At 39.6% G+C, this 11,441-nt stretch overlaps 1 protein-coding gene across 1 annotated transcript in view; it reads right to left on the reverse strand.

Annotated features, from left to right (window-relative positions):
• Positions 1-11,065, reverse strand: part of brip1 (BRCA1 interacting helicase 1) — a 27,081-nt gene extending 16,016 nt beyond the window's left edge. The window contains exons 1-12 of the mRNA XM_043258184.1: positions 10,919-11,065; positions 10,416-10,536; positions 10,149-10,260; positions 9,283-9,471; positions 9,034-9,176; positions 8,778-8,939; positions 3,136-3,438; positions 1,460-1,681; positions 983-1,182; positions 715-847; positions 476-630; positions 1-57 (exon numbers count right to left, since the gene is read on the reverse strand). The exon at positions 1-57 is cut by the window's left edge and continues 112 nt beyond it. Coding sequence (XP_043114119.1) covers positions 1-57; positions 476-630; positions 715-847; positions 983-1,182; positions 1,460-1,681; positions 3,136-3,438; positions 8,778-8,939; positions 9,034-9,176; positions 9,283-9,471; positions 10,149-10,260; positions 10,416-10,508 — 1,769 coding nt within the window. The 5' untranslated portion in view covers positions 10,509-10,536; positions 10,919-11,065. The remainder of the gene's footprint in view (positions 58-475; positions 631-714; positions 848-982; positions 1,183-1,459; positions 1,682-3,135; positions 3,439-8,777; positions 8,940-9,033; positions 9,177-9,282; positions 9,472-10,148; positions 10,261-10,415; positions 10,537-10,918) is intronic.
• Between the last annotated feature and the right edge of the window lie 376 nt (positions 11,066-11,441).

The raw sequence follows: 11,441 nt of genomic DNA on the forward strand, positions 1-11,441 counted from the left end.
TGCTGGGTGGTCCACATGTAGCTCTGCTGGAGGGCCACACGGTAATCATCTGCAAACCTGTACATATTCAAGAAAAAAAAATTAAGTAAAACTAACAGATGAAGGTAGAATTCGAATTCGACAATGAAGTGGCTTACTAGAGCATGTAGTGGAAAATTATTTCAGAATTATTTCACCAACTCTCACTATCCTGTAACTTGCAAGTATGACAGAATTAAAGATCAGCAGCAAAAAAAAAAGATATTGCTTTACTTGCAGTTTATTTAGAACTTATAGTCTCTCTGTAAATTTTACACTGATATCTCATCAACCTTTAGGAGTACACCAGCATAAAGACAGTCTTACAGCTAAAAGACATAGACTAAAAGCCATAAAACTCCAATTGTGATTTCAATGGGTCTTTTAAAAATCACTGCCAAAAACCTTTTTAGAGATAGTAAGGTAAGAAGAATGATGGGTAGTTTGTGATAATGACCTGCAATTTTGTCTGAAAAGAAATTCCAGCACCATAAAGAGGCTTTTGAGCATTGACTGAGTGTTAGAGCTGATGGTGGGAACCTGCACCACGTCTTCTCTCCCGTTCACTAGCCCGATCCGCTCCTCCTTCTCCAGCACAGCTGCCAGGTTTTTCTACACAAAGCAGAGACAAATCAGATAGACTGTTAGTATACTCCTTCTGTTTAAAAGGGAGGATGATACATGAAGAAAGAATACCTGTAGCATAGAGAAAGTGTCTGCTGTGATGCCAAGACCATGGAAAATGCCAAGAATCTCTGTCCCTGTCCAGACCTTACAGGAAGACTCATATTCACGCTCCTCCAAGCTATTGCAGCTTTCCTGCAGCCAACTACATAAATTTAAGAAAACAACTTCCTTTCTTTAATATTAAGCTCCCAAGTTAACACAAAACACAAATTTTTCCAAATAAAGAAATATCAAGAATTTGAAGATGAGAAACTGTTGGAGAAAATATGGGCCATACTTGGCAAGACTGCAGCAGAAAGCTAGCAGAGGCCTGTGTTGATCTCGCCGAATGTTGTGTGTCACCATTCCATCCATCTCATCGCGTGCCAGTAATAGCTGAGCTTGGTTTAGAGTGTAACTGGCACTCTCACGGGCACAGTCTTCTATGTTATGAGCCTCATCCAGCACCACAATCTGCTCCTTCAGATTGATTTCCATCTGGCAGAAGAACAACATGACAGTTATCACCACATTTAAAAATGCAGAATTCCTTCAAACACCGTATCCTAACAAATGAGTCATCAACCTTTTTTCAAAAACCTCAACCGACTCTTTTAAAACAGGAGTGAAAAGACTGTGTTAATGTTTTAAGTCTCTTAAGTCTATAAATTATATATACTTTAAGTAGTAATAAATATACTACTTAAAACATTACTTACACTTACTTGACATTATATCATAACGATTATATAGTAGCTTAAGCACTGATGCTCACACTTTCACGAATGAGAGGGTCCAGCAGGTAGTTGTAAGGACAGAACACAATGCAGGCATCTTGCATGAGCTCCCGAGCTGCGTAGTAAGCACAGGACCGCAGCTTACCTCCAAGACGGACCAGATCCTCAATGTCCCAGGCCTGATGTAGCCCATGAACCCACTGCAAAGTGCTCTGATCACGCATTTTATGCACATTGTGGTAGTATCTACAAGACAGCCCCTGAAAAACATGAAAATACACACCTGAATAATATGTTTGAGACGCATGAGTTTAAAACCAAGGGAATGAACTTTTGCACTTTTGATGCAATTAAACCACATTTATTGGACTGTTCCTTATAATAGGTGTGTTGTTGTACAATTATTTAGGCAGGTGTCTTCCTGCAGAAAATGGAAGCATCTGTGCATTGTTTTGTGATTCACTGGAACCTGTAACATGCTGCTGAAAGGCTGATGGCAGAAGAGGGATTAGCCGTCAATGAGAGCACAGGATAAATGTCATCCCGATCGTGCCGTTTTGATCCCCCTGTTCCCCCCTTCAACTCTTATGAAGGTGATGATGGCACTGCTGAGGGGTGTGCGACCTAACGACATGTGTCTGAAAGGCCTAAGCTCTACAGCCATTCAGTAAAACCAGGAGAGCGGAATAAAGACTCGGAGTGGGGCTCACATAAAAACAGAAGAGATAGGGCCCCAGGGAGGATGAGGAAAACGACAGCTCATTCTCTCCTCTCTCCAAGTGGGGTTGTCGGCACAGTCTTCCCCGCTTTCATGTGCAGGGACGCGACACAGTCGAGAGGTGAGTGGACACCTGTGGTGACAGCATAATAGGTATCATTACGCGAGCTGCCCGATGGTCAGAGACTAAGCAACATGGACAATACTGAAGCTCCCACTGGAACAAAGTGTGTTTGAAGCCTTTGACAAGGCTGCACAACAAAAAAGGTCTGTATGACTGATTAGGGATATTATCGCCTGTAACTGTTCTCTACAGCTTTGGTGACGGAGATTAAGTTTGTGAAACCTTAAAGCGAGGGTTTGCATTTCAAGGTTGCCAGCTCGTCTTCTTTTCTTACGACAGCGTTACAGTGAAAGGCGAAGAGGGTTCACAGAATAAGTGGCCACACTTGCTGTTTGGCCTGCAGGCTCCTGTGAAGATCAGGAAACAAGGTGTTTGGTTCCACAGTAAAGAGTGGGTCAATCTCCGTTCACAAGATCCAATTCAAGACTTTCAATGGCTAACAAATTCATGATGAGTTGATCACTACTTAGGCCCAACACTTAAGGATGAATAGGGCACGGGCCATGACCTGTACACTTAGGAGGGTAGAGGTAATAGTGGGTGAAAGGGTTATCTATTGCTATACACACACAAACACAAAACACCATTATCACAATAGAAATCAAAATGAGACCATTCTAATAATGTACCACCAATTTAGTCCACCAAAAATGTTAAATTTTAGGCTAATCTGAGAGAAAGAGATTCACTGATGATCTTTCTCAAAACACTAATATTGGTAGAGTTCAGGGTTCAGGCCTTGAACTTACTAAACCAGGGGATGTCTATGTCTTCTCTCTTTTATCTCTCTGATGATGACAGATGAATGAAGAACTTGTGTTCAAAGGTGACTACAGTGTCACATGCGGTAACCTGGGAAGGGGCCGACTCACGTTCTTGGCCTCCAGCAGCTCCTTGCAGCGCTCGTTGCGGTTGGCATGAGGCACCACTTCAGGATGGACACAGGTGTGGTCTCGGCTGGACAGTATCGTCATGGGCACGGTGGAGTAAAGAGTCCGTTTGAGCTCGCGTGCAATCTGTGTGATCTGCTTATGAGTGCGAGTGCCGAAGAAGATCTTTGGGATCTGTTTCCTTCCATTTCCCTCTCCTTCTTTATCGCTGTCCTTGGACTTTTTGACTGTTTTCTGTACTGCTTTGAGGTTGGCGCAAGGACAGAGTGAACAAGACATGGGAGACTGTGGAATACAAAGAGAGAAAAACAAGTCAAGCATAAACATTACAAAGAGAAACAACATACTTGAAGCAATACTACAGCCCTTGTTTGTCCAGATCATGAAAAGGCTTTTGTGCAAGCGGTCATATAGATAATCATTCACATAACAGGCAAATGCTATAAGTCAAGACAGAATGACCCCAAGCAAGACTGTAATTTTAGACCGTGCCATTGTTCACGATACTGGCCCCTCTGATTGGATCTCTTTAATTGCAGCTTTCACACAAAGGGCTATGCTTGCCTGCAGCCAACTCTAGTTGGTGAAACTGATCTTGAGGATGGTATGAGCATTTTAAGTGTCCCACTTTCCCCTCCATTCATAGGAATGACACAACTCATGTGTAACATAGCTTGTGTCAAGCACAAAGTACCTGCTTCATTTTGCGAAAGACATTGGTACTGTCTGAAACACTGCATGCATAAAACAAGAATGTTTAATAAATCTACAGTATATCTGAACCGCTATGCATGGATTATAAAAGAACTGGACAGAGTCAATATTTCTTCACCTTTCCCTGTATGTTTATGAATCAGGTTTCTGATCGTTGCTGATTGATAGGTAGCAAGATGGTAGCAAGCAGGTTTTTTTAATTTATTTTTTTTATATAGTTTTAACATTTTACCATGCTTAACCCCATTTAGCAGAATTTTTTTAAGTGGAAAAAAAGGCAGAAATCTGCCAAATGTACTTAAGTATGACAAATAATGCACAGCTTATTTATAAAACGTATAACCTTTCTATATTGTGTCTTATTCCATCCTATCTAAAAATTAAACGTGACTATTACAAGCATGTTAAAAAAATTATACATTATTTTGTCCAGGCATGACTGAAAATAAATCACACTCACACAAACCCACCCACCCACAAATAATTTTAAATATTACAAGTGTATTTAGGCATCACAACATTATGCATATGAAAATTTTTACATTTTTTGAATTTGCTAAATATTACATTTAACTATTATTCAATTATTAGTATTATTTATATAAAAATCATCATCATTTGGTGGCACAAAAGCCATCTAAATGAACATACAATTAAATATTGATTAATACAGATAAATAAAATCTCCTATATCCGTCTTGCTTTAGTCCTTCAAAAATAACAGTAGCTTCTTTTCTTTTCCTAAGAGTGACAGTAAGATTATCCCTCATAAGCAAATGCTAAGTCACGGCGTGTGTTACACCTTCACATCAGGGATCAAGCTGTCCTTTAGCCTGCACTCCACTGAAGAGGTCCAGCTCCGGTTACCCGAGCTGCTTCTCAAACCTTGTTTGTCATTAAATATTACAGTAAGTGATAGACTGGAAGCGAACGTGAGCCTGTCTTGCAAACCGTCCCCCGATGGGACAAAGACCTGGGCCGACGTGCTAAATAAACAGAGAGCCGGCAGCAGCTAAGGTTACGGCTTCGCAGGAAGAGTTACGGCCCAGCCGATCACCTTACCTGCTGCTGCCACATTCAATAGGCCAGTCCAAGTATCCTGCCTTCTATACCGAATAATTACTTATTCATCGCAGGGGGGAGAGAAAGGGCTGATTGTGAATGGGAGGCCTTGTCAGCAGCCGTGCAGGAAACAGCTGACACAAGGGTATCCGTTACACGCAGCCTGCCACAGTTTCGGCCCCTCTCACTACCGCACAGCAAATAAGACACCCCTGGAATGCAGATAACAGCTTCCATTGGCCGAACCTGCCGCCACAGACACATTCAGGCGGAGTGGCACATTCTTTCATGGCGAGGCCCTGATATCAGCGGAGCAGAGAGCTACACCTCAGGCCGCTCCAGACCTCAATAGCGGCTCCTAATAAAACAGTGTGTGGCATTGTGTGGGAGCGTTAACCCGAGCATGATGTTCGAGTCAGGGGCAGGCACCTGCAGATGCATCTAGCAGCTCATTGCTCTGCGAAGAAAATGTGGCCTTTGTTCTGGCACTAAAAAATGAGCAAGGATATTGGGAAAGTGTCTTTGGGGGTTTGTAGAAGCATTGGTGTACAATGACAGTGTTTCACAGCTCATGTGAGGCCTAACAGCCAGTTACAGTTCAGGGCCAGCACACATACTACAAATACATAAAATAAGCTTCTGCTCAATATACAGTGTATAATAATGGATATGTGAAGAGTAGAGTAAAGAAACTAAAAAAACTTGTAAAGAAACTTGTTTTTTCCCCAAAACCAGAACTGAGTGATATTTGTGACATTGAGTACATTAACTTTTCCAACATGTGCAAAATGAAAGTGAGTCAGAAAGTATTTTCTATTTAGCATAAAACAACAGGTGTCAGGCAGATGACTCCAATAAGTTGATTTCTTTTTGGAGAAAAATAAAATTACAGTGCAACCAATGAAGTCAAAAGACTGCCAAGCGAAGGACCTGGTTCTCCTTAATGAATCAAAAACATACAGCACTAAGTGTAGTTTGTTTCCTGTTAATGACTCTTAGGAGCCAGTTGTTTTTAGTAAATCAAATACATTGACCGTTTTTCTAAATTACGTTTATGAACCGGCTCTTTTAAATGAATTAAAAACATACAGCAAAGTCAGATTCTCAAGCAAATGAGTCTGAGGAGCCAGATGCTTTTATTGAATCAAACACATCAACAAATGTGATCAAAAAATTCAAAAGTTTCTCAAGAGAACATATTTCAAGATTGGGTTATTTATTTTTAGATCTTAAACATACAGCATAAAGCGTAATATCCAATTACTGAAATACTGAGTCTGATTTACTAGAAACAACTAGCTTGTAAAAAAAAAAACAGAGAGCAAGAACACTGAAGTTAAAACCTTTACAGGTGAATGATTTTTATATAATGGTTCTTTTTAAATGAATCAAATTCATACAGTTCTGCTTGTGAAGTTAGAGTCCCAAGCAAATTAACTTATGAGACAGGTGTTTTTAGAAAACAGACTGCAATTAATAAAGTCTACAGTTCTAGAAAGCATTTGCTTTAAGAATCAAATACACTACCAGTGAAGCATGATTCATAAGCTGATGGTTCACTAAAAACACCAGGCTCATAAACACAAATCCCAATGCTATCAATGAAGTCATAAGATTTCCAAGTAAACAACTTTAATGAACTGTTTCTTTTTAAAGAATTTCCGAAACATTCACAGAAAGGTCAATACTCATGCTAAAGTTGTTTTATCTCATCACAAACACATACATACAATTAGACTGAGGAGTCGATAACTTAAACTCAAATTCAAAAGAATCTTTAGTTGTACCATTCAGAAAGTAGAATAAGACGAATAAGCGTCAGGAAAGGAACTGTTAAATTCCTGTGTGAAGAGCTGGAGGATTCTACCAAGTACTTATCAGTTACTGGTGAAAAACATTATAAGAGCTGGGTTTGTTCTGTTAGACAGTGGCATTTCTGTTTGCCAGGTGAGGTGTGGAGAGAGCAGCTCCTGTGTTTGAGATGGTGAGGCTAGATTGTCTGCGCTCCACAATGGCCCTGTGGTGGAAGATGCAGGCCTGAGTGTGAGCACGAACAATGGAGACTGCATTTCAACAGGCCGGCTCTGAGAGCCTGACACCTGAGAGACTGAAATCTCACACTGTCCGCCTGCCTGGGCCACTGCACCCTCACCATACAGATGGACAGAGAGAGAAAGAGATAGCGGGCGAGAGACAGAGACAGCGAGTGAAGCATTTCAGTGAGGTCTTTACTCCCTATAGCCCTCCTGATAGCTGCCCCGGAGCGCCCCCACCCCGCAAATCCCCAATCTCACAAAGCACCTGTTTATCCCCGGAGCGCCGTAACCAGCGGGTGAACCCCATTCAATATTTATCCCAGGCTTTCACAGATCACTGCCAAGCAAGGCAAACCTCTTAATTAAACTGGAGCTCGCTTCAAAGGGCCCATTGAAGATGTCAGTCAGCGCTGGCAGGGGCCAAGAACGGTGTCAGGTGAGAGAGTGAAACCTAAGGCCCGCTTTCTCTTACCCCCCCACCTTACCCGACACAACCACTGGCCCGCCCATTAGGCCAGGACCGTCCTCCTTGGTGACAGTCCACCAATCTTGAGGAACGCATAGCACAAGTCACTCCTTTTCCATTGTGCCAGTTGTAAGCAATATGTCCTGCGGTGTGACAGGACGATCAGGCTGACACAGATTCTTTTCACCACTGGTCATGTGAATACTTATGGTGTTTGTTACATTGCATCAGATTTTCTAAGAGGCGTTATACCGCATTGCATATGCCCTACATATCCCCATCAAAACAAATAAACTATATTCATAACACTTTATAAACCCATATTAGGAGAATTTCTGCTTGATGGAAAATGATGAGGTGGAAATTAAGATGAACAAATTATGAATTTAAAAGGTCAGGCAGAAGAAAATCCTAGTGAAATGCAAAATGCCTTCCCACAATATCTACAAGCTAAAAGTAAACAAACTGTAATAACCCTGTTTTGTATTGAAACAGACACTGCTTTGGTGCCATCCTACAGTATGTATGATGAAAGCAATTATATGTGCACACATTTAATCTGGAGTCATAAGACTTGTTGTGGCACATTATTTGTTAAATTACAGTAATTTAGACAATTCATGCTTACTGGCACATAATTAAGTGTCCAAAAGAAGTGTAAAAACTCAACTGCAATAAATTCAAAAATACTGAAATCTGTTTTGAGCCATCCTCTGCTGCCATCAAGTGGTCAACAATAAAACAACAAAATACATGCAATATTACATTTATAACTATACAGGAATTATAATTATAATTTAATAATTATAAGTCTAAAATAAATTATTAATTATAATACTGTTTATTATAATAATATATTTCTTTAATAACACATTATTCCAGCATTCCATTATAAAATAGTTCCAAATATAAAAAAGTAGGGATAATGAACCTAAAAATGACAATTCTGTCACCATTTACTCATCCTCACGTTGTTCTTGCATGATTTTCTTTCATTCTTAAAAAAAAAAGTTATTTTATAATAAAAAGAAAGAAAAAAAATGCTTATTACATTTCCATACATTCCAAGTCAATGATCACCAGCTGTTTGGGTACCATGTTTTTTCAAAATATAATTTAGTGTTCAGAATATCTTCTCTTTTGGTCATAAAGGCTTGGAATAACGTGAAGGTGAGTATATCATGACAGAATTTTCCTTTTTGAGCAAACTATCCCTTTAATGGTACTGGATGATGAAATGAAGAGAAATATCAAACAGTGCTCTCCATGGCTATTACTGACACTTTATTACATCATAGTCTCAAAATTAGAGATAAGAGCAGAAAATGTGTCTGAGGTGCACTCACACAACACTGTGGCTGCGACTGGCAGCTGTCAGCTCTGGCACCACCGTTCAATTCCACGCTCCAACTCCGATCCCGCGGCACCGGCCTCTCCAGATGCTCCTCCTCTTCATCATCGTCATCAATGTAAATCACTCCTCGCTCGAGACATCTTCGCTTACTGCTCTGTGGAAAGAACAAACACTGAATGTAAGGACAATGCTCAACAAGCCAATCAATAATGTCATAGGAATGGAAGCTATTTGCAGAGGTACTGTACTTTCTGCTCTGTGCTTGGAGCACGAATACGCTTCCTGTCAATCTTAAAATCATCATCTTGTTCTCCATTGGAGAGAGAGGCCTGAAGTTTCTCAGAGAGACAAGACGACAAAGTGGACTTCCTAGACTGGTCATTTTTGATGGCTGAAACAAGAAAGAATACTTCATTAAAACGGACAACATTTAAGTAATTTATCATAGTGTTTTTTTTGTTGTTGTTGTTGTTCAAAAGGTTTTAGAATATGCTTACTTTCTTTTGAGAGAGGGGTTGTAGCTTGAGCAGATGTACCTTCATGAGGAAGATCACCTGGAGGTGGTTTAGATGCCGTGCTGCTGGAAGCGGGGTGTGCGTTTCGGTTATGGCACACACACTGACATGGAGTAGCAACTGTTGGTTTCTTACAGTCAGCAGGGCTAGAACCTGCATCCTGCTCTTTACCTTAATACATGACAAAATAGGAGTCATTTTACGCATTGTTTTATAGAGTGAAGAGAGTTAAAATTTTAGTTTTGCCATCACAGGAATTAATGACCATTTAAAACGCATTCAAAAAGAAACAGCAATTTTAAATGTCATTATTATTTCACATCACTGTTTTTGCAGTATTTGATCAAGTAAACGCAGACTCTGTGAGCATGAAAATGAAAAAAGTAGCCACTCCAAAGAAGTGCAAGTCTGGTTTTTATCCATTATATATAATAAACAGAGCTTGTGTTGTCTGTGGCAAGTTTCCTAAAGATCATCAAAGAATAATTCGACATACAATAAGATGCCATACAGCGGCTTTGTCTTTTCTCTATATCTTAGTCAGCGTAGATGCCAAAACTACAGGCCTTTGTTACATTTCTGGGTTTTTAGGAGTCATCATAGGTAGGAAAAATCTATAGCAGTGAATGATGCCAAAATTGAGAAGGATGTCAAAAATACAGCCACACTCACAGATGCTGTATTAAAAACATACTCCCATTAGCATTAACGGCTTTTCTGTAATTTAATGCAAAAGTAATACAACAATACAAATTATACGATTTACGATGCTCATGCCTTATGAAAGGCATCATCTCAATCTTGTGAACAGTTAAATGACAGAGTTTAAAAAACATTTCTAGATATACCAAACTGTGCTTGCTGCCATGCGAGCGCTGAACAAAGCAAAGCAAGACTCTTTCCGCTGCCGGTAGGGCTCTCCAACAGACAGTGCTGCCCATTGTTAAGTCCACGAATGATCTAAAAGAGATCAAAACAGGAATGACAGCTATCAATCTAAAACTAAAGACTAAAAACTTTTTATTAAGGTATAGTGATGATACTGATCGAGGATTACAAATATGTTTACGGACAGTAAAACGCAAGAACAAATCCGTCAGCACAACAGATCTTACTGAGTTCATCATGGCCAGCTGAGAGGGATAAGCTTTGCAGGGGAAGTTTATTTTCACCCCTCCTATGGTGTACTCTACTGGAGCTGCAGCCATTCTGTGTCCAAATGGAGGGTGTCGCTATCTGAGGAGACAATCAGTAGAGTTGCATAAAAATGGAAAACTAGCTTCATCTGACAGCTCTTCTCCACTTAAGTGAATTGTGGGTAAACACCAAGTTAGTCTGACCATCAAAACCAACTAATATCGGAATATGGTAAAACATATTAAAGAACTGAAAAAGAAACTTTTACTAATCATTTTTTGGGGATTTAATTATGCTCCAAATTCTATCTAGATAATATAATAATATAAATTAACACTTAAGTGACTGTAAGAGGACAGCTCGAGGATAAAGGAGCGTTTTAACGTTAACGTAAACATATAAGTTACGTTAAGACGTAACTACGTAGCAAGCTATTTCCTGCTGTTGCTGCTTTTAAACACCCGTAGATTACTTTATTTACCTCAGATGTAATGAGATTACGCGGAATTTCAGATGGGTCACCTCACAAAGAAAAGATGCATGTTGACGGTTAAAAGTAGCAGTGTAAACAAAATAAGGCACAAAAATGAAACTCCCGCGCAGCAGCACCAAACACGACGTCTGTACGTCAACGTGACATCCGCAGTCAAAATAAAAGACTCTCTTTTTTTTCATCTCAAAAATATGAAAATTATTACATATTCCAGTAATTCTCCTCCCCGCAGTGTTTGTAGTTTTATTAACTGTATTGGAATTTAGCAATTATTATATATACAATTTGTATCAATTAATATAAGCATATAAAAGCAATATTCATATTAAAAAAATCCAAGTAATTTAGTTTCTGTCCTGTAAACATTATGTGAGGATTGATGAAACAAACCACAAACTCATAGACAATTTAGTTAAAGTAATTTTTTATTAATTTATCATTAATGTGCACAGATGTTTAGAGAACCATTTCTAAAATGGTAAACTACGTTCGGCAACTTGATGGAAGTGAC

Source organism: Puntigrus tetrazona, chromosome 15 (genome assembly GCF_018831695.1).
Source record: "Puntigrus tetrazona isolate hp1 chromosome 15, ASM1883169v1, whole genome shotgun sequence".
Lineage (NCBI taxonomy): Eukaryota > Metazoa > Chordata > Actinopteri > Cypriniformes > Cyprinidae > Puntigrus > Puntigrus tetrazona.